Genomic DNA, 24,484 nt, shown 5'->3' with positions numbered 1-24,484 from the left:
TGTGCTGTGAGATACGTGTATACACACACACACACACTCCTCACAGCAGACAGGGTGTTGATAGATCTGACATCTGGAGCTGCTTGACAGGGCAAGAAAAAAAAACAAAAAGAAAAGAGGTGAGGAAAAGAAAAGAAGGGAAGAGAGGAGAGGGAAGAGCCTGCCAGGGTTCCATGGCTTTTGCCTTCTCCATTTAAGTGGATTTGAGGAGATTACAGCGGAGTGTTTAGCATGTTTAGCTCAGCATTTGTAGCAGTGTAACAGCCTGTGATGGCTCTGCTGCCCAAATGTCAGAACTAATGAAAATATGAGATGGAAAGGCTGCTTCAAGCATTAATGGGAACAGATTAAATTGACGTGAGCATTAAAAGGGCAGGGAGATAGAAACATCTCCCTATCTTGGATTAAAACTGAACTGTAGCGGGAAAGAGTGAAAACAGACAAGAAATCATGGAGTCAACAAGAACATTCAGTCTGTTAATAGATTTGTTCATCTAAACTGTGTCCACATGACTTGAAGTATTTAGACATGCGATCAGCTAAGGACAAAAGGGAAAAGAAAAGCTTTTTTTCCTCCATAAAAATAGTAGTTATTATTCAAAATAATATTTGTATTTTATTATTATTTATATTATAAAAATTAAATCAATAAAGAAATATATTACTATTGCAACAATACTGTTGTACTTCAAAATAAAAAAAAGTATTTAATAAAAATTATAAAATACTAGTAAAATAAAAATACTATTATTTATGGCTTTATGGATTTTGTTGCTTTCAAACGTTAATTTATAAGGGTTATATTGTGGAGGGAAACTGCTGCGGGACCTTAAAGCATCTCTTTTGTTAATTTTTTATTATTATAAATGATTCTCATTTCAAATTTAGGAAGATATCCATGCATGAAATACATCCATTTGAAAACTAAGCAATTTAGCAACAGAATAAATCACATGATATTCAAAGTCTTCTAAAGACATATGACAGCTTTGTGTCATGAACAAACTGAAATTTAAGTCATTATGTGCTGAAAATCTTGAGGTACACATATAAGAGTAGAAATGGTTGAATCATGAACGAATCATTCTTTTGGGTTGGATCTTTTCATTGAATCACTTCAATAATAATAAATTATATTTGTATGAAAGCAGTTATATGGACTATGATATTCTGTGAGTAAATAATTTTGGTGAGAACTATCCTTTTAGAAATAATTATCATTCAAGATAATCCAGGATGAGCCACAGCACTGAAGTTTCCCACAAAGATTGCTTTAAAAAAATCTAACTATCCCTGTACATTTGTGCAAAGTTCAGTGACATTATGGTATATTAAATTTGCCAACGCCTTGATTTGATTGAGAGAGTGCAATGGGTGAAAACTGTATTATGTGAGTCAGAAAAAAGAGAGACTGGGATGTGAAGTTGAAAACAAGCACTGTGTGTTTTAGAGTGTGACAGACTCTGTCCAAGGTGCTGCCGAGTTTGACAAGTCGAGAGAGGTGAGAATGTGCCATGTGAGTGTGTGAGCGATAGATGGAGAGAGTATGGAGGAAAGAGCGCTGTCCAAGGTGCTAGTAAGCGCAGTGCGCTGATATTAGAGCGTGTGAGGAATGCGCGGGTGAGAGAGAGCTATAGATGGATTGGCTCTCACTCTAGGCACAAACAGAAGGTTCCAAAGTGTTATTCAGCACAGATGACAGCCAGCCTTCTCTCTCTCTCTCTCTCTCTCTCTCTCTCTCTCTCTCTCTCACACACACACAAGCTCTTCCATCATGTGTGTTTTCTGAAAACAAATTAGCTTTTATCATTTACTGCTGTGTGCTCTAAGTGAGGTTTATGAACCTTATTCTAAAACAATCTGTACAACTGTAGAAAAGAAACTGAAACTGTCCAATTATGTGTAATTAAATCCATGCTTGAATATTTTTGATTTACTGTTGGTAACTTGTTATTTCAGTTTATTTGAAAGGTTAAGAGCTATCCTCAGAAATATAACATGGTCACACATGTGGTTATGACACCATTGTGTTTCTAGATTTGGTAACACTTTACAATAAGGTTCTATACATTAACATTAGGTAATGCTGTAATTTTTATACCAACTGCATATATTAATGCAAGTTTTTCTATATATATTTGTAATTTCAAGTTGTATAAACATGAATTATATATATATATATAAATAATATATATATAATTCATGTTTATACAACTTGAAATTAAAAATATATATAGAAAAATGTGCATATATATATATAGAGAGAGAGAGAGAGAGAGAGAGAGAGAGATATTTGAGGCCTATATTTATTTATTTTCCCATTAACCTCCTTTAATAAAGGCTGTAAAAAAATATGCTATATTTCTTTTAGTTCTTATTTATGACTGATTTTTGGACAGCAAACTCCATCAAAACTTCTTTCAAAATAGACCAGAATTATGCCTGTAGTTTAAAGGGTTCATGGACTTTGGGTGTATTTCTTGGGTACATTGTGGGTTAGAGGTGGTTCACATTAATATTGAATTTTCATTTTCATTCCTCCTTTGAGACATTTGCAAAGCTCTTTGGGTGTCGTGTATATCCCTTATCTGTGAATTAGTATGGATCATAGAGAATCCCTTGCAGCAAGTTGTTCTTGTTCAAAATATTATAAGTCGAAAGGATTCTCCTTTGTTCTTAAGTGGAGGATTTTGGGGCATTATCTTTCTGAAGTCTCTAGCTGCTCCAGGTCAATGGAAGAATACAGACCACCAACACAGTGTGATACAGAACAGGTGCACAGAAGACCTCTGGCATCTGAATGCTGCATATTGCCAATGCAAGATGTTGGCTATAAATTGCTTAAACAGATATCCTCCAAAAATAATAGTGAAATTAAATGTTCAACAAGCACATATGGAAGTGGAGTTCGAATGACCACATAAACCAATATAGTTCCATAACTGCAATGAATTCTCAAAGTATTTGTTGTCTTACAGGTGTCGTATGCACGGCCCAGCTCAGCTTCTATCCGTGACGCCAATCTGTACGTGAGTGGGCTGCCCAAAACCATGACCCAGAAGGAGCTGGAACAGCTTTTCTCTCAGTACGGACGGATAATCACCTCCCGCATTCTCGTCGACCAGGTCACAGGTATCAGTGGGGCCGCTTTTCTCTCACCCTGTAGCATACTAACAAACAAACAAAAAACCTCACAATCTACTATAAGATTTTATTTGTAAAGCCTCTTGAATACATTCAGTACAAATAAAGCCAAAATATAAGGAATTCTGCATTACTTTGAGTAATTTGTTGGCTCTATATTATATAAGGCCATGCTAGAGTAAACCAGACTAAGGTGCCATTATCTAGTCTGAATTCACAAAAAAAAAATAGACTAGTGCAATTTTAGCATTTTAGCACAGACTTTTTGCTTCAGTCCAACTGAAATAGACCTTCTAAAGTGCATGTAAATGCACTTAACATGTACTTACTGAAACTACACAAAAAAACTACATTTTGTAGCCATCTTCTGTGTGTGTACATTTATGTGCAGGTTGGTTGGTTGTTTGCATTTGATCATGACCAAGCATCCTAATCTTAAGAATGATCGAATGACATGGAATGACTGATGAGTGTATTTTAAAGCATCCAGCCATCTCCTTGGCCTATCCTTCCTCCAGCATCATGAATAAATCAACTTGGATATAAATGGTCATGGAGCTGAATTTCTTACACATTCAATATTTTTCCAACTGCATAATTCATATCGGCACTTTCCATGCAAACAATATCGCATAAGGCACAGGAAAATGTACTCCACGTTCTAGTGGTGCAGAACCCTTTCGGAAGAACTGCTGAGGAACGCTGCATGACTACATGCGCGCACACACACACACACACACACACACACACAGAGGCCTTCCTCCCTTGACACAGATCCTTCCTCTGGCCCTATGAAGGCTCCCCGGGAGAAAAGGGTCCGCATGAGGGAGCTTAATGATTAATTAAACTGGAGTTGCTAGTGATTAAGTGATTTGAAGCTACTGATCGGAGGGCTGCAAAAAAAGAGACATTAGCAAATATTACAATCCTTCTGAAAAGCCTTGAAAGCCAAACAGGGATTCTGCATTTGTCAATAACAAGTATTGAAGTCAAAAAGGGATTGTTACTCAAAAGCAGTTAATAGTTTCATTAAATCTCACATGAATGTTGACAATTCAGATTAACTCACCGGTTACATGGGCCACCGTTTTTCTGACAGAATCTAAAAGTACAATCATTGAAACATCAATGCAAGCCATTTGTGGTACATACAACAAAATAAAAAAAAAAGTAATTGTGTGCACATCCCACCTTCTGGCAGGTGCAGGACAAAAAGAACGTACTAAAGTGAAAAAATGTAATGTCCGCAACACTCCTGCTTTAAACTCCCATATTTAATATAAGGCAACGTTTCGACCCTGCTGGGTCTTCTTCAGGCAAATGCCCACAAGTGCGGGCAAATGCGGACATTACATTTTTTCACATACAACAACAGCAACACTGCCCCACATTAGCATCAGTGATTTCATACTAGTGAAATATTAAAAAATGGTTCCCTAAACACGTTTCTTGTCAAACCACGCATATACAGGATGGCGAATTAATGAATCTTATGAGACAATTATTTTAAATGCATCTAAAATGAATCACAGCGTAGTCAAAAACTACTCTAAAACTAAATTAAGTCATGCAAGTTATTGAATTAATGACTCAATTATGACTGAAACGCTTTACTTTTGGTCTTGTCGGACTTGAAATAAACCAAGAATTGTTACTGTTGTGCCTACTTGCGCTTTGGGATATATACATGTATATTATATATATATGTGTAATATCTAATAAATATACATAATAAGCATAATAAGCATATAAGCTAGCATAATGTCAATAAAGATTGTTCATGCACACACACATTTTCAAAAATCAAATCAACATCTGCCACATGCTTTTTAAGGCAAATCTAATTCTGTCATATTCCTCTCAGTATCAAGAAAAATACAATATCGTGAATTAACACAGAAAGTCATTAATAAAAACAAACACATATGGCATGGTAAACTAACAGTGGCTTTGCCTTTCTGAAATAATAATACATCATACATCCTTGTCAAATGTTTCTTGGTAACAATTAGGAAAGTATTTTCTCTGTTCACCCTCACAGAGAGGATGATGTATTGCTGTGGAAGTCCTCTTCCCACATGTCTTGTTTATATAACTTGTTCCCTAGGGTGTGTCTGTTTGTGTTCAGTTTATTGGTAAAACGTGACTAAATTACAGGGATTTGAAAAAGCTTCAGAGCATTAGACTGAATCCATGCCACGAGTACTTACACATAGCATGTAACCTAAGTGAAGTATGATAGGTTTGGATTTTTGATCAATAGTCAAATATTCAGAGGGGCTCCGCAGAGCCTTGCAGTCAATACATGTCCCATCAATGAGAGCAAATACAATTGATCCAAAACGGCGGCTCCTACAAGCTGCGCCTCTTAAGTGAAAAGCGACTGCCTTGACTGAGCTACTTGTGGAAATCCCTCTTTTAAAATGCTACGCTTTCTCCTCTTCTGTCTCCTTTTCTTTTCACACTCATTGATATTTTGCCATGACTTGAATTCCATTAGCTATAGCATGATGTAAGGAACGGTTAGAAGCACGACGTCCATGTGCATTTGAGCCAATGTTGCACGAAGAATTTCCAAATCAAGGCCTGTAGAACACAAAGGATCTGTGATGTATACAATGAATTGAGATGCTCCACCAGACATCGCAAAGCATGCCATGACACCGCTGCCTTGGCCTCTAAACACGCAAGGACAAACAGATGGATTTATAGCCGTGAGCCGGCAGAAACAGGCAAAGTGCTGAGAGAGTCTTCAAAGACTTCCTTTACTGAGCCTTTTCAAACACCATCTGTAGCGGCAGCATCTAAAAGTTACATAAAACGAGGATGCTGCTCTCCTTTCTCTGATTAGGCAGAGGCTATGGCGAAGAGGTGTACGCTTTTTTTCCTCATAATATATTTAGCGCACTAGTTTAATAAATGTTCCATACAGTTGGCACAACCACTTAAAAGTGAAAGATTGAGAGACAACGGAGAGGTGCTTATGTTCAGACAGAGGAGAGAAGGCTTTCATTAACAGCCAAGCTTTTCTGAGCTTTCTCTTTTTCCCCAGAGGACTCTCTCTCTCTCTCTCTCTCTCTCTCTCTCTCTCCTGTACGCAGTAAGTGTCGAGGACCAGAACAGTGGGCGTGCAGTGGAAAGCGCTTTGTCAGGCCGGCTATAGCGGTCTCCTGCCACTGTTTCTTGTGCGCTCGCTCTGTGTGTCACGGTTATTATTAAACTCAGCATTCTCCGGCTTCATGTGTGCTGAGCTGAGATAAGTACAGGTAGAAAGTTACGTAAGGTAGGACTGATTACTGGGTAGAATAGTGCTGTTAACCGGCACATTGTAGCTGTAACTCTGTTCGGTTCATGATAAGCGCTAAAAAGGAGCTAGCAGTGCCAGTGTCTCCGGTTTTAGCCCGGCCGCTCGCTTTGTTTAGGCAGCCTGTTATAGAAACGGCTGCAGGCTCATTATGGTAATGTCAGAGAAGCGAGAGAAAAAGAAAAAAGTAAAGCACAGTCAACATTAAGGCTCCCATTTGCATTTTTTAACTGTTAAATTGCTATTTTATTTTCTGGAACCGCAATTTTGGCGATTCTGCAGGCATCTGATAGATCGTCAGCTGTTTGCAGCCTGAATGACATTGGTCAGCACTATTTCTACCCGAGGAAACTGAGATCCCATCACGATTTCATTATAGTTGTGTTAGAGCACAGTGCTGAAACCCTCTGGATTGAATCGTACTACAGATTACCTGCCCTACGGCCCTACACTGTTTTTTAAGGTATGATACAAAACAGACTTACAGAGGACAAAGGGACAACATTACATTTACAACATTCATTTGCTGTTTAATAGCCATCATTCCCATCATTCATAATGTTACGCAGAGTTGTGCAAAATTCTGAATTTAAGAATTGGCTCCCTTTCAATTAATGAGTTGGAATTTAAATTGAATGTGCCACATCAGAAATTTGAATTGGAATAACAGGAAGAATTGCATGAATTGCAACTGAAATAAATTCTAAATGTGTGATGTATTCTGGGAAAAGAAGTGTTCGTGGTGGATGAATAGGGTGCTTGCCCATTAAAGTTAATTTATTAAATATAATTAATTAATATAATGAAATTAATTACAATTTCTATAAGAAAATATATTGTTTATAAATATTTGTTTTTAAAGTTTATGTGAAATAGTAGGCATGATTTAATAATAAACATTCCAACATGCTACTTTGTTGTTGCATAACCTCATTACATTGTGTGTGATTGGTGTCCAGCATGGAAATGAAAATAGTTACTTGCCATTTTTTATTAAATTTTGTATAGAAATTATATTTTCTTTAATTACTTCTGGGTCATTCATTGCAATGCAATGGAAGTCAAGACACCATTGCATTGTGGGATACAGTACTCCATGCACTGCACTGCATATTTTGATAAATCATTAGGGTATTCCAAGCACACAGAAAATTTACATACTGTGCATAGTATATAAAGAATAGAAATAAAGTAGTATGCTTGAATGGTTTTCCAAATATAGCCATATAATAGGTCTGTAAGGGCTTGACCTTTTACCTCTGGTTTTGTGTATGGCAATGACAGGCAGTGATTCGTCACCAAAAATCACATCTAATGAGCTAAAAACAAATTCAAGAGAGCTTTAAAGCAAGTATTTAGTGACCACAATACTTATTTCTAGGAAGAAAAGTAGGCATATGCTGAAAAAAAAAATCACTGTCGATTTTTATTTATTCCACCAACCGTCAAACCGCGCGTTGTGAGATATGTAAAATAGAAATCTCTGCTGCCATCAAAAGCATTTAAGGCAATATAGTAAAGACAGGATGTCTTGATGCCTCCCTCTCCCCATTTTCGATCTCAAACGGTGTTTGTGTACAATCTAAACAAGCAAAAGCACGGATAGCATATAGTTTATGTCAGATCCATCAGTTCATTCCTGCACAATTAAACTGACAGACAGAAACAAAAAGTCGTCTAGTTTTGGATAAAAATGTTATGAAACGGAATGTGTAATCTCTTGTATTTTTAGATACTTGAGCTGTTGCATGTCAAATATCTTCTAGACAGAGAGAGGAACAGAGAGAGGAGGTGTCATTCCTAGTTTCCTCTGTCTGCTCCACTTTCGAAGGATTCTGCTTTGACCTCAACATCACTCCACGGTGAGCACGAAGCTAACCGTGCAACCTAAACTCTCTGGAATAATGCATGCTTTTCCTTCCTCGAGCCTTTACTTCTGACGGTCTAATTAAAGAGAGTACGTTTTTGGAAGGGAGAGGGGAAAGTGAAAAGCTGTCAGGAATGACTCATGCTGCGAGGGAAAGAGAGTAATGCAGCCGCAGTCTGAATGAAAGCTCACTGCATTGAAAAGATTGTGTGCAAATATTTGTTTGCAGAATGGAACGTATCAAAAGACACTGATTTGAATAGACAATCAGGCAGCCCAACAGAAAACATCAATACTAGCGGATGACAGCTGAGAGAGTGAGAGGAGAACGAACTGACAATATAGAAAGCAGAGCGCAGACACACACAAATACGCATTCGTTGTATTATGCAAATTGCCCTCTTGGCAAGTCGTCTCCACACGCACCTCCCCAGAGTAGAAGGATCGTCTCATTAAAAACCAACCCAACAAAAGACCTCCCAGTAAGCCAGGCTCTTTTAAATGTTACTTTCAGGTAGCGGTCAAAACCATCGCCTTGGAAACCATGGAAATGTCGCGGACAAGCTGCATACCATGAGGCGGCGTGTGGCCGTCAGCTGGCGCAAACCACACAGCGTGAGGCCGTCGCACACACACGCTCAATTTCCACACCAGCGGGCGACAGCCTCTCCACACAATATCGTCATCCTCTCATGAAGAAAAGAAAACAAATTACACGTCTGCCTGACAGCCTTGGAATGCTGGCCGGCCAATAGAATCTCCCTGTTCCATCTCGCCTCATTTGCATAATGTGACACCAGCAATAGGATCCGTCACACAGGCTGCATATCTCTGAAAATGATTCGCCGTCGACAAATGACAATATCTAAATATAGAAATGAATCATTCTGAACTAAGGTGTGCGAGTCAGGAAGTGTGTGCATTTGTGTATGTCACATTTCCGGGGTTCTCAGAAGAGGAAGTCGTCATAGTTGGATAAACTTCTATTGTGATTAGCGGAAACTATAAAGAACAATTTAATTTTTGCATTCCTATTTGTTCCAGTAGCAAAAGAAAACATCAATGATGAACTTTTTAGAACTTTCCAAAAGAGGAAAGAGATTGATTACACTGGTCAGAAGAGAGAGAGGTCAAATTTGCCATCACTCCATCTGCCATTGTATTAGAAACACTGTCACAGCAGCATTAACTAGTTTTCTGTAGTTTAGGTAATATAACAATGTATAGTGTTATAAATGTACTTCCATTTTTTTTTTTAAATGAAAAAATCTAGATTTGCAAGGTCTATGTTACTGTTGCAGGCCGGATAAAGCCAGTAAACGTATGGTGTGTTGTTTCTGGTGTGCTGGCCCCACAGGTGGCTCGCGGGGTGTGGGCTTTATTCGCTTTGATAAGAGGATAGAAGCGGAGGAAGCCATCAAGGGTCTGAACGGACAGAAGCCTTCAGGTGCCGCCGAGCCCATTACGGTGAAGTTTGCCAACAACCCCAGCCAGAAGACCAGTCAGGCGTTACTGTCGCAGCTGTACCAATCCCCCAACCGGCGCTACCCAGGACCCCTCCACCACCAAGCGCAGAGGTTCAGGTAAATACAGTCAGCCTGCAATAACAATCTGTATCTTTCGTAACTTTCTTTCAAAATTGGTGGAACAGAAAAGCAAAATAGGTGTCTGGATTATGAAACTGTTACCTGTAGAGCTGAAGTTGAATGTGTCACGTCACCACCGAGGAATAGCTGATCCAAAAAAATCTGCAGAAACAAAATGAAATTCAGAAAAGAAACAGAAGCAAAGGACTGATAAGAGACAGTGGGGTTCTGTCGTTCACAATGTCCCTCTGATTTCTTTTTCTCATCTGCCATCCTCCCCTTCTTTCATTTCACATCTGTTCCTTTCATTTCAGTTCAGCAGGCCAGCAATAACTTCACTCTGGCAGCTAACACCTTTACAGCTTTGGGCAGCGCTTCTCAACCTTTTTAAAGGCGATGTGAAGTAAATTTTCTCTGCCATACCTCCTCACTACACATATAGTTAGTCACAGGCAACAATAACAACACCTTTTGATCCAGCCGTTGACTTGCTAGGTCTTTGCTTAAGATCTCCTTTCCTCAGAGGCTAATTCACATTAACTATGAGTCACGTCTTATGAGCTTCGAGCTGGCGAAGCCTGCCAAAACAGATGAGCCCATCTTGCAGTGAAAGTTTACTGCTTAAAAGCAGCAGATATTAACTCACAATCAAGCTGACAGTGAATGTAGTATCAATAGTGTTAGCTTTAGCCATTTAGCTTATTGGTGCTTTTAGGACAAAAATTATTAATTTTTTCCAAAAATAGAAGCAGATTGACGCATATCTAGGTAGTAAGCTATAGTATATGGTTACATAAACTAGTTTTTTCAATGCAGTCTACAACATGTGTTTTGTTGTGCATCACACTAGACTAAACATGTAAACTTAGTTTGAATATGGGCAACAGGATTTGATGTCATGTGTTAAGCAACTGCTCAGAGACAAGACGTTGAGATACAAATGCAGCTTTATTAGGGTTAATCCAGACACGTAATCCAAGAAACAGGCAATGGTCGAAACACAGGAAAGCAGTCCAAACGAACAAACAAACGAACAAATCAGGAAACACAGGCGGGGTCAGAGGCAGGAGAATAATCCAAGGAACAGGCAGGGGAACCGGGATCCGCGAACCGGGAACCACTCAGGAGTGCAGTGTAACAACATACAAAACTTCGCGGAGAGTGAATGAGTGAACAGGGTACAAATAGGCTAGGGAGACTAACAGGGTGACAAGACACAGGTGAATGCAATCAGTGAAGATGAGTCCAGGCAGTGAATTATGGGAAATGTAGTGCGTGGCTGATCGTGACATCATGTTTCAGGGCTCCTGTACTAGAAAAAAATAATAGATTATTTAAAGGATTATTATATACACGTGTCAGTAGGTTTTTTTCCAGCAGGGATGCATTCAATTAATCAAAAGTTACAGTAAAGACATTTATAATGCTACAAAAGATTTCTTCGTTACACTTTATTTTAAGGTGTCCTTGTTACAGTATAATTATACAAATAAAGCTGCAGTCGGCAAGTCTGGCAAATTGGGTCGACTTAGCCAAAATTTTGAATGTTTACAACTCTCATGCCCCTCCCCCACTACCAGCGAGCACCCTCCCATCGAGGTCGTGCTCGTGCGTGTATGTGTACCTGATTTTCTGTGAACGCGTCCGTCTCTTCAGCATCGATCAACACCATGGACTCGGAGGTAGGCTGCCCTGGCTAATCTATCCATAGATAGCAATAACCGAGGAATTGGAAGCTTGTTAGTAGATTTTCTCTCCGCTATCACGCTTCGTGCAATCTTCAGGCGAACTTCAGGCGTGTCGTGTGCATGTGATATTGTAACGTGCGCGTCGCGAGGGAGGGGGGATCTGTGGCGTGTGCACGACCTGTGATTGACAGTCAGATCTCACACCCCCCTGCGCTGATTGGACCCGATGATCCGGGAGCGGTGGATTTTTGCCAAACAAATAACACGCTCCAGGTGGAGTTAGAAGCTCGCGTTTTTTTCTAAAACCACCTTATTTATGTTGTTCTGTCGGATTATAGTGTCGATTTCACTGAATATGATCAAAAAAATGTTGCCGACGGCAGCTTTAAGTAGCTTACTGAGTCATTTTAATTAACTACATGTACTTATTATAGGGTAGGGTTAGGAATAGGGTTTGGTTTAGGGTTAGTTGCATGTAATTATGTATAGATTACTGTTATTATTACATACATTAGTATTTTTTATAGTAAGGCAAGGCAGGTTTATTTATATAGCACATTTCATACACTATGCCAATTCATAGTGCTTTACAGAAAGGAATTAAAATAATCACAAAATAAAAGCAAGGACAATTAAAACAGTTATAAAAGAAATTAAAAAAGATATATGATACAGTTATAAAATTAATTAAAAGAGTAAAAAGATGGTACATAGATAAACTTCTCATCTGGCAAAACACCGGTGTATCATATTTTTCACAACTCCCAGTTTTGAGATTGAGTTTTGAGTCTCTGAGATTTTCCCATAGTGATTAAACTGTGTCTGTGGTGTTATTTATAGTAAGTGAAAAGGTTTTTTAATTTGAGACGTTTATAGCTTCTTTTGGTCAAACACCTTTTCACTATACAAATTTGCAGGTCAGAGTTCACCAAAAAGTTAAATACCAAACTTTTACGTTCACGCATGTTCACAATCATATGAATGGAAGATGAAGTGTGCAGCTCATGAGAACCATTCAAAACATTTAATAATTCAATTTTATCACAAATACAAAATACTCTGTATGAGTTACAGTCTATCTCCTCTAGATGCACGAACTATCAGTGTGATGTTTGCTATAAAGCAAGAGATCTTTTGTTTAGACAAACAGGACTCATCAAGCAATTAGCACTGCACAGCAATACTGATGACAGAAATCAGAGATTAATTCTTTATACATCACAAGCACTTATTATTGAAGAGATCTGAAAAGGATGAGTCCCATTTGCATGTATTAGTCGGCCTTACAAAGGCTTCATTGTGTTGTGTGTGTGTTTGGAGAGGAAGTGTGAAAAGCTGTAGGACGGACCGAGCCGGGTTGAGACACTCTTGCATATATCTAACACATCGCCTGCTCTTGCACCTCAGAGCCCTCTTTCTCCAATTAACTCATTTACCCACAAAGCAACCTGCCTCCCTAATTGGCTAATTGGCATCTTAATGACTCGATACACTGAATGTCCTCCCTTTAGTTTGGCTGCGTTTTTTCTCCAAGTTCACAGAAGGCAGAGTCACCAACTGTTGACCCACCACGGAGAAGGAGGGGGAGCATGTGTACGTGTGTGTTTGTCTGAAGAACTTCAGTTTGAAATGTGAGAAAGCAGTAATTAGCCTTGCCAGCCATCTTGCTACAGCTTTAATAGGAAATGAGACAAGGCCGAACCGAGTGAGGAACGGAGGTCGCAGAGTAGCCAAACAGACAGGAGCCCAAAATGAGAATGACTGACAGGGAAGGAAAACGTAATATACCGGCCCGGTGGGTCACTGGGGCTAATAGAGAGACCGCAAAAGAAAGTGACAGCAAGAGGAAGAAAGGGCACTCCCAGTTAATGCGGCATTACATCCTGCCTCCAACTTCATTGAAATGTCATTTTATATTAAAGTTTTCAGATAGCTGAAAGATGGCCCCAGACCAATTTCATTCATAACACTAGCATATTATCTGCATGTGTTTTGACACTAAGATTCATTTTTAATATATAATTTTATATTATCTGTATAATATCTGTTTGTATGATTGATTTATTTCTCTTTTGAGTTTTGTTTTCAATTTGCTCATATTCCTCTAAATCATTCTTTAAATGTCACTATAGAAATACATTACAGCATTGCAAATAGAATCAAAATATAGACATTCTTTTCAATGACAAAAGTCATTAAAAACATATTTAGAAAAGTACAAATTTCTATATTACAATTATGTTTAATTGTAATATATAATTAAACATAATGTATAATTAGAAGAAAATATTATCATTATAATTCAACCCCCATCCCATATCGTTTTAGTCCTAATGAGGAAAACAGCATAAAAATCATACAAAGTGATGTTTTTTGGAAAATGTATGTACCTATAAAACATGAAAACCCAGCGTGTGTGTGAGAGAGAGAGAGAGAGAGAGAGAGAGAGAGAGAGAGAGTGAGTGAGTGAAATGAAAACAATAACATATGGCCCAATTTACCTGAATAAATTTACGCTCCTGTTTTTGAGGTGTGGCTTCCACAGGATTCAGGGGCTGAAGCTGTACCTCAGTCCAGCTCCGGATTATTTGCTGCCAACAAAACAAAATTAGATATATTCCCAAAGCATTAAGTTCATATATCATATCATATCATATTACAAAATATATACACACACACAAATAAATGGCAGTACATTAAAACTCATTTATTATAATTCAGCTCCCCTCCCCACATTGTTCAAAAAATAAAAGAATTCTTCATTGTTCTTAATTAGTGCATGCAAGTCAACCTATGACATTTTGTATACGTTATGATGCAGTATACAATACAAATAAATGATGTAGTGACTAATATTTCAGGACTGCAGCACTGTTAAACTAAACAGCACTCCTAAAAGGGTGGGCATTCAAGTGGCCTCCTGTTAGCATTAGTGCTGCTGCAAGTCTGCTGCTCTTTGGATGTATGATTGACTCTGTGAGATGCCTGATGGGGCAGCACAGTGTAATGGCCCATCGCTAGATGGGCGTCTTCCTTCAGTGAGGCAGGGATGTAGCATTAGTTCCACTGAGTGAGTCAACCATCTGCCTGGCATTAACCCCAGAACCCTCCTTCTCTTTACAGGCTGGACAATTTGCTTAATATGGCCTATGGCGTTAAGAGGTAATTAAAACTTCACCGAATGCCAGATGTCCATGTTGACAGTATGATTTCTATCCTGTTTTTTCCCTTCTTTTTGAAAATCACATGCATTCAGTTCAGTTCAAGGTTTTTCCTTTCCCTTTAGTTCTTTTGCTTTACCTCCTTTTTATTTTTGATTTCAATCTACCAGTCAGTAGCTCTTAAAAGTAAGTGTAAGTATCTTTTATAATTTGTAGTGTTTGATCATGAATTTTTTATGAGTTCCGTTTTGGTATTTTGTGTTTTATTGTGTGTAGCTCCTGTTTTGAGGCGTGGCTTCCACAGGATTCAGGGGCTGAAGCCGTACCTCCGTCCAGCTCAGGGTTACACACTGCCAACAATTGGACAAAATTATGTATATTCCCAATGCATTAAGTCTAACAGCTATAAGGCATGAGAGATAGAAGGCTCATATATTTTTCGTCTTACTTCTTTGTTTTAATTGTTGGATTGAGCTGGTCCAGAGCGAGACGGAGGGGGTGACAGCTCACCTGGATCCCTGCAGGAAATGTAGTGTTTCACTGCAGGTTTAGGAGCCTCTGATCAGTTGGGTTTGCTCATGTTCTTTTTGCTTTGTGCTGCTGTGGATGTAGTGAAAAGGCTTCTTTTGAACATGTTTTAGTGCTTATGACATTTTGTTGCATATTTTAGTATCTATTGAAACACTTTGATGTCCCTCGAACACCAAAGACTTAAGGCTAAGATGGAGGGAGTGGCATGAAAGGTTGTGCATTGTGCAAGTTTCTTTCTTTCTTTTTTTTAAAAGATAGCTCTCTGTAAAGACTAAAGGCTCCGTATTTACTAGATTTCTTCTCTTTCTAGAAAAGTCTGTTGTGTTTCAGCGCTGGCTGATCAGAATGAATCATTCTAACGATTGTTATAAAAAAGAAAACATGCTTTTAAAAAAGAAAATCTGACAAGTAACAGGAAGTGCAACAATAAAACAGGATATGCAAAAGAGGCAACAGCACCTTTCAAAACAAATGACGAGACGAAAGATTCCCTTTTATTTACACTCGGTGCGATCAGCTGTCAAATAAGCCCGTCTGCCTCGAGAGAGGGAAAATTTAGGGGAGGCGTCGTGCTCACATAGCTTGCTGTAGAAGGTAATTAACGAACAAAGCCCAGTCTGAAGAAGTGAGCATCACTAGGTGAAGGTGGGCAGCTTGGAAGGGTGGGATGGCTCTAGGTCAGTCGCTTGTTGCTATGCAACTCCTCGTCCAACTGTTCGTCTTAGTTCGACCAACAGACAGCCCTAGTAGTCACCAGACACCTTTGTGTCAGCAATACGCTAGTCCAACCCTCACCCGCTTGCCCGCAGATGACTGGCATCCAAATTACCATGAAGCTATATTCGATGAATAATGGCACCGGATTCATTATTTACACAGAAATACCAGCGTAATTGAAGTCATGAGATGGTTGCTTGTCACACGGTGCAAAGTGAGCTGACTTACCATTATACCCTTCATTAACATAATGAGACGCAAGCGACAGGACACAAAAGCGAAAGAGGGAGACAGATGTATTGACTCTGCCAGGACGAACAGGCTAAAACGCAGATGAAACGTCTGAGTAATTCTTGGCAGAACAAGAAGCAGGGAATTGGCCGGCCCTGTAGTCCGTGCAATGCTATCGATCACAGTCACACACTGCGGAGCGGCAGAGGGTGTGGGTGGAATACACTCTGTTCCCCCGTGCTAGCTGGCTGAAAAGCACCGCTTCCATTTTCTGCTCGCTGGCAGCTTCCTATCCCCCCTCCCCAAACCTTTCGGATTCGAAGACGACGGCAGCGGCGGCAGCAAAGCGGAAATCTCAATTAAAGCACACCCAATAATGCCTATAGTCATTCCTTGAGAGGTGGCAGACAAAATGAACCTTTTATCCAATTTACCTTTTATTTAAAGTGGAAATTTCCTTTAAGCGGAAAGGCAATTAAGTGAAATCAACTGAGCATTCAAATCTCTGTATCATGAGGGAGGGAAAAAAAAGGAAGAATGGAAAGATTACAAGGAGAATGAGAGCAGATTTACTCGTTGCATGTGAAATCTCTGATGAATTTCGAAGGTATTAATGTGCAGAGTTCCTGTAATTTAGTTCCCCAATAGATCCGCGCAGGAAGAGCTCTGCATCCTGGCGCCCGTGCGCGTGACACTTTTGCATGGCCCCCCGCAGCCGGCACCAGAGCGCAGCCTATTGAGTCTGCATTCAAAAACCTCACCGGTTGCCTTCCGCCTGAAAAAAAGAGGAGCAGATATTTAGACTCCAAAGTGATAGATTGAAAATATGTGGCACTAAAATTGCTAGCGTAACCCTTGAAGAATCAGTTTGCAGTTTGGCTAGTGGCAGCGTGACTTACGCATCTTCCTCACTCTCTCTCTTTTGTCCTGCAGGTTCTCCCCCATCACCATCGATAGCATGACCAGTCTAGTAGGGATGAATATCCCCGGTCACACAGGAACGGGCTGGTGCATCTTCGTCTACAACCTGTCCCCGGACTCGGACGAGAGCGTCCTGTGGCAGCTCTTCGGACCGTTCGGTGCCGTCAACAACGTCAAGGTGATCCGCGACTTCAACACCAACAAGTGCAAGGGGTTCGGTTTCGTCACCATGACAAACTACGACGAAGCGGCCATGGCCATCGCCAGTCTGAATGGGTATCGGTTGGGTGACCGTGTCTTGCAAGTGTCTTTCAAGACCAACAAGACCCACAAGTCCTGAACTCCCCTCTCATCACTTGTGTAGCTCCTTACAGCTCCTCTTACACTAAAAACCCACCTCTGCCCACTCAGCTACTCAAAACAGGAACACACCCAACCAACAAACCCACAAAAAAAGAACTGGATATGGCTTATAATATAACTTTGGACCTATAAGCCAATGTTGCCTAAGTATTACAAAATGACAAATTGAGAATATTCATTATTTGGAGACCCTGGAAGTGGTACAGGGATTCTGTTGTATATCTTTTTGAGTTCTCGTGGTTGTCTTTACTTTTTTCTTTTTTTTTTCTCTGTAAACAGTAGCAAAACCAGACCGCCCTTATTTTGAAGAAGAAAATGTCCTTCTTTAGATCGAACTCTCTTGGTGTCGATTCAGGATTTTTTCTTTCTTTTTTAAATCCGGATCCACTGTCGTTAGAAAAACACCTCCCTGGTAAGAGAACGGGAGGGGGCTCTTTTTAAAAAAAGAAGAAGAAAAAAAATCGGTGATCATTCATTCATTTGTTTTGGTGTAAATTGTTAGAGAACCCCAATGAATTGACAGGGATGAGGCCATCCCTTTTCTCTAATGCAGAAGATGTTTCTAGCATAGTTTTGGTTTTGTACTGCAAACAAAACACACGTCTGTCCTCACAGGGGATTCAGGGGGAAGGGGCGAGGGAAGGGATGGGCTAGCGCTCCTGATGACACGTTGCATCAAAAAAAAAACTACACACACACTGTTGCCAAAGAGAAAGTCTCTTTGCTTGAAAATGCGTTTAGAAAAAATGAAAAAATAAAGAGAAAGAAGATCTATTTTTATAAATAATGATTAAAATAATTATTGAAGAATTTTTACAAGAATCTGGATTTGAAAAAAGAGAAAAATATTTTGACTGGCTAATTAGGGACGGGGGGAGGGGTCAGGTGCCACCTTGTCTTGTTCGTTCTGCCGTGGTACTTTTTAGGATCCAAGGTTGTTTGTTTTTCGAGGAGAACCGGATTGGCGATGGAAGAATTTTGTAGATGGAAGAATTTATCAAGGGATGCAAATTCAGGCAGGTAATTTTTCATAGCAGTAATTATTCAACAGCGATACCCAATAGGAGAGGGAGAGGGGTCTTCCCAGGCCGACCACATCTTCACAGTCAAGAGCCCAAAGCAAGGCCACCCATCGTCCACTCATTTACTTTAGACCATCCGTCTTTGGGATATAAGTAATAAAGATACACACACACTTCTTTCTCCATTCGGACGACATATACATGGTTATGTTTAATTCGCTATGATTTCGTGATAACGCATTCGAGATGTACTTCCTTTAGCGATCAACAGTAGGTGCTATATTACATGGTTCACATATCTTAAATATCCAACTTTGTTGTTCTTCGTGTTGTTTAGAGAGAAAAAAAAGAAAACTTCGATGTTGGCATTATATTAAGCTGCTGTTTTTCTTCTTTCGTTGGCGTTTATTCTTTCGAAATCGTCGTCGTTGGCCGGCGTATGGTCTGGAGAAACCCCAGATAAACAAATTCGGGCCTTGACGACGTCGTTCCTTTGGCTTGCTTCCTTCTAGGTTATTTGCTGAGTGTACAGCGTTTGTCGAAATTCAGCGATAATTAGCTAGTTCTGTTAGTCTAGTATTTGTTTCCTCAAAGGATCTATTACGACTGTGTCTTTCTTTGTTGTGTACAAATAGATGATATATAGTCAACATTTTCTGTTCCAATATCTATATCTATCTGAGTTGTCACTGTTTTTCGTTTGGGATTGTCTTTTTTCATATGAAAACTTTATGAAGTGATGGTTCAGTTACTTAGAAAAACTTGTGAGGAATCCTGTTTAATATGTTGTCATGTCGCTTGTGAAGATAAAGAAAAAACGCAAAAAAAGTACTGAAAAATTGGATCGATTTATTTGATTTACCGCCGCAGCAAAAGAAATCGAACAAAAAGCTTCTTGAGAAAAATCTGTATTTATTTATTGATCGATTGATTGATTGTCTCATTAAATTATTTATTTATCTCGATTATTTATTTATTTACTTGTTCCTTTCTTATGTTGTCTGTGTTTTTGCGTGATTCTGGTACAGGGAGGGGGGGGGGGGGGGTCTTTCTGAGCTAAAGGGAACAAACGACTAGGGGAGACGCTCTTCCATTAGTCCTGTGCACTGAGAAATTTTAGTACGTTTGTGCTTTGTACCAATATATCAAAATTACAATATAAAAAATTTAAAAGTCAAAAACTAAAAAAATGTCAAGAGGGTTGGTGAGGCTCTTCCCTTATTAATAGAAACAGTTACTCGCTATGCATAACCTAGCCGATAGTTCAATTTGCTATTGCTTTTTTCTTGTCTTGTTAAACATAAATCTTTAAATCTTTTTCAATAAAGTTTAGTCTTAATAGAATGTTATAACAGTTGTTCTGGTTCAATATAACCTGTGATAAGTTTGTGTAGTTTTAAAAGCCACTTCCCGCCCTCCCTCCACACACTACCGTTGCTTTGTGATTAAACTTTATGCAAAAATGTGGGTCTGAAATGTAGTTTCTCATGGATCTCGACAACTTTCATGTCAGGCTTTGCTGCCCTAATTTGATTGAGTGATATGTGTCCATTGTTTTAGTATGATTCATCGACTCATCTGAACTGTAACCTTCATTTAAACCACATTGATACTCCAAAAAAACAAAAAACAAAAAAACAAAAAAAGCATTGACTCTGATTGTACTGGTTGAACAAAAATAGCTATAGCAGATAATATTTGATAGATGACACCTGTTATATATTTTCTAAGATATAGTCTATTTTGAGAGGTAAACTTCCTGAATGGAGAGCTCGGCTCTTGTTAAGACCGGTGTGAGTGCTGGAGAACAAAAAAACAAAGTCACGTTCATGAGCAGTCTTACATTCCTCCACCTTTAATGCCATCCATCCTCCTCTGCTCCGTCTCTAAGGGGGCGGCGGCACGGCCCTTCTCAAACCCCGCTGCGGCTGGGAGTTTGAATTATGCAACGACCCCAGTAGAATGTTGTTCTGATGTACGAACAAATTTCCTGCATTACGTCCTCCTCTTTTGGTTAATACCACCACCCTCCGCGTGTCTGAGCGTGGATGACTGCACGGGAGAGCGTCTAGGACGCGTGAGAGTTTGCGGGGGTGTTGGAAATGCGGGGCCGTGCCTCTATAGTGCGTGCCCATATCGCAGTGTCTCTCCCCCTGTAGCGCCTTATAGTGGCAGCCTGCCAATAGGAACCCATCAGCCAGTAGTGTAGGAGGGAAGGCAAAGTGAGGAACAAGGCTCTTGTCATAATTCATTTTCTCCTGAAATGTGTTTGTTTACTATCTGAAAAATCTATAAATCTTTAAAGATGAAAAAAGATGAAAAAAAAGGAAAAAAAAAAGTTCACCGGACCAAGCTGGTCTCTCCTACTTACGTTATTACTTATCTATCGATTATTGATTATTGTTACTATGATTAATATTATTCTCATTATCCTTATTCTTATTATGAATCAAATTACTGCGATGAATGACTTCATGTTATCCTTGCTAGTTTAGGTCATTTCTGAAACTGGAAACAAAATATGGAAAAAAATACTTGCTGTAAATGTTTTTTTCTTTTTCATAAAACTGTTGTGTTTGAATTATTTGTACTTTTGAATGTTGGGACAATAAAATAAGGTGTTGAAAGCTGTGTGCTGCCATGTCATTTTCAAAAAAAGAAAAGAAAAGAGGTTTGCTCCTCACATAACACAAGGTGATTTAACAAATAGCGACTTACTCCCGTAATATGTGAAATGAATGTAGGAAGTTTCATTTTCTCAAGAACCTGAAGGCACCAAATGTCACTTGAGCTGCAGCTTTTTGATAAGAGTTTGATCAGTTATCGCAATGAGCGTGAATGTCAGCGTTATTACTCGCACAAAAGTTGAAATTCAGAAAGAGGCACGGAAACTTCCAGTAGGTTATTACATTAAGCATATTCTCTCGCAGGCAGTAATACAAAACAGACAGATGTGATGTAGTGAGACATGAGAGCACAGCGCCCCCTATGTCCTTCCTGGAGAATTAGCTTTCTCTTTCAAATACTACAAGCATCTCTGCTTTAAAAACTATGCACATGATGATATTGTATTATATAGTTATAAGAATAATTTATTAAAAGATGTGCACTCACATGAGAGGAAGACTCCAGTCATATTAGTCTTCTTGAAAAAGCTGTTTTCTCCTGTGTCCTGGTATTCATAAGACAATAATAAATAGTACTTTTTTTAAAGTACATCTGAAAGTATATCTAAAAATAACATGCAAAATAATATAATAACAAACACAATACAATCTAACAACACAGTATAACTCTATAAGGACAAAATAAAATGCCCAAACAAGCAGAAAATAACAGAAAACAAGAATTGAATTTGAATTGAGGTAGCAGACAAGATGCAGTATTACAATTCGAAAGTAGCATTAAAATGAACTGAAAACCAAATTAACTGATTGCAATGGAAATGTCATTTTTAACTAGAAAACTTTGAATGATGGCTTCACAAAGTCAGAAAGTTAAAGATGTCAAGTATAAAGGTTTTAAAGTCCTTATCGGCATATAAACAAACAGGTGTTTGAACCAATGTAGAAGAACACTTAATTCCCCAAAATTAAATTACCTGTTTTTACAAATTTAAATTCCAATTAAACTTCCCGGGAACTTCATTTCAAATTCAAACTTAAAATAGTCGAAAAGAAACAAATAACAAGATAAACAAACAGCTTTTGTTATAAAGCAGAAGCAGTTACTGAACAAACTTCAAGCATCCACACCATCAGGTTTCAGTACAAAGTCCAAAATCGAAACCACATGAAGAAAAGTTGAGTGCATCTTTAACTAAAAGTATGCAAACATATTTAATTCAATCATCACCCTTGAAACAAAAAGTACAGCCATATTCAACAAACAACACTTTTAGCTTGCCTGCTGGGGCATTTATTATGTTAAAATGTGGCGCAGGATTCATTAAAGTCCATTAGTATGGATGTGGGTGCTCTTACTCACCATATGGATGGTTGGCCTCGGTTTGTGGCTTGTGGCGTTGGGGTGGGCAGGGCTTAATGGTGGTCTATGTCCTTGGGGTGGGCAGGGCTTGATGCTGAGCTGAAGGGCGAAAGGAACGAGGCGAGGGTGTGATAAAGCCATCCGGTCGTTCCAATTCTCTTCACACCGTTAAGGATTTAATGAGGCAAAAGCCCCATGAAAAAAGAGAATCGGCATCATGAGTCATCCGGCCTCCTCTTTAAAAATTCCTCTACTACCCACAGTCTCCTAACAAAGGCTGAAGATCTGAGGCACCTGATACTGAATGTAACTGATGGGGCTGATAACTTCTTTACCTTGTGAGGTATCCGCTATGGCAGACGAGTAATGCAAACATCTTGCGTTTGATTGCCATCTTCCACAAACATCTGGCTTCATGCCATATGTGACAAATTTGCATGTTATGCAATGCAAACTCAATCTCTCACAATCTGACATACATTTGCTCAAAAGACGAGGAGTCACATCATTCACCATGAAACAGAACATTCAACAGCTACACAGATGTCTTGAAATGAACACACCTGTAGAGCAGGTATCCTTCATACATTGCCAAATATATAAAGATTGTAGAAAGGTACTAATATAATACTGATATATTATGGACACTTAAGTCACGCTTACATTTTTTTTTCACAAAAATATCAAATTAAGTGGCATTTGCAAACAAATGATGCAGTTTCCACTACATTCCTTCAGAAAAAAGTGTGCTTGTGCTGTGTATTAATATTTTAAATAAATGGCACTTGCTTTGATATTTTGTTGTATAAATGTATTTGCTTTATATATTTAATTACAAATGTATAATATTGTGAGCAAAGAGTGGGCACAAATTAAATAAGGCCATTTCCTCAGAATAAAAGAAATTAAAACGTAAATGGCATAACTGCAACTTTACATTTTAAAATACCACAGCTGCAACTTTATTGCTCATACTTTGCAGGGTGGTTTTTTAACTTTATATTTTTTTTCTTAAACTTTTCTTAGTTTTATTTATTTCATTTTTTTCTCCAGCATGGAAAGGGGATTCCATAAAACATACACCTAAAATATAATATATCCGTGTAAAAAAACACGCATAAAATGTGCATCAATCATTGTAAACTTTGGAATTAGCAGAAAAGAGAGCTGCCACTTCTATTTCAAGGCTGAATATCTCAAAAGAGCCAAATATTACGTGATTAAATAGTCTGATACCTTTTCTATAATGAAAAAGTTAATTGAACTACAATGTACAGTACATTCAATGAAAGAAAAATACCTTTTACACATATCCATCACAAAGGCAACTTACCATTTAGTTGTGACTTTCTCACCCCTCTCAATGCAGAGCACTCCATTAATTCTGCCATGAGGAAGAGTTGGACAGTCTGTGGTTTGAGTTCCTCTCACAACCAGACACATATGGCCCGCTGGCTTTGCTCTCTCTGTCTTTCTGTCAGCCGGCGTGTGGCCGATGGCCTCCCTGCTAGGCTCTGGGGTGAGGGAGAGATAGCAGTTTGGGTGGCCGGGGCCCAGGATCTGCTGCCTGTTTATTAGGAGACAGACGGCATAGGTCTGCTCCACTCGCTCCATTCTTCAGCCTCCGACCAGGTGGCCCACCATCACCAAACTTAGCCTACTTATCTATCTTTCTCTCTCAAACACACACAAACACACACACAAACCATTTGTTCTCAGTTTTATAAACTTTGTACTCTTTAACTCTCCATTATGATTCTTTTCTTTTCTTTGATTCTGAAATTGATCGTAGTTTTGATAGTAGACGAATAGTTTTACATCATTACACCACAGGCCCCGCCCACTGGAAGCAAGTATTGCGTCAAAAGCTGATAGAACGGTTCTATTTGAAGAATAGCCCTTTACCCTCTATATTATAATCGAGAACCCATTATAATCACTGACACTGACTACACTAGATAC

At 39.0% G+C, this 24,484-nt stretch overlaps 1 protein-coding gene across 6 annotated transcripts in view; it reads left to right on the top strand.

The window, feature by feature from the left end:
* Positions 1-21,166, top strand: part of elavl4 (ELAV like neuron-specific RNA binding protein 4) — a 78,309-nt gene extending 57,143 nt beyond the window's left edge. For 5 of the 6 annotated variants that reach the window (XM_084086486.1, XM_084086483.1, XM_084086488.1 and 2 more), the window contains 4 exons: positions 2,979-3,132; positions 9,673-9,898; positions 14,713-14,751; positions 17,163-21,166. In XM_084086486.1, coding sequence (XP_083942612.1) covers positions 2,979-3,132; positions 9,673-9,898; positions 14,713-14,751; positions 17,163-17,490 — 747 coding nt within the window. In that variant the 3' untranslated portion in view covers positions 17,491-21,166. The remainder of the gene's footprint in view (positions 1-2,978; positions 3,133-9,672; positions 9,899-14,712; positions 14,752-17,162) is intronic. The other variant, XM_084086484.1, reaches the window with a different exon arrangement.
* Positions 21,167-24,484: the final 3,318 nt, after the last annotated feature.

The sequence above is a fragment of the Abramis brama genome (genome assembly GCF_963993115.1).
Source record: "Abramis brama genome assembly, chromosome: 16".
NCBI lineage: Eukaryota > Metazoa > Chordata > Actinopteri > Cypriniformes > Leuciscidae > Abramis > Abramis brama.
The sequence above is the reverse complement of the archived record's forward strand: the minus strand, read 5'-3'. Positions and strand labels throughout refer to the sequence as shown.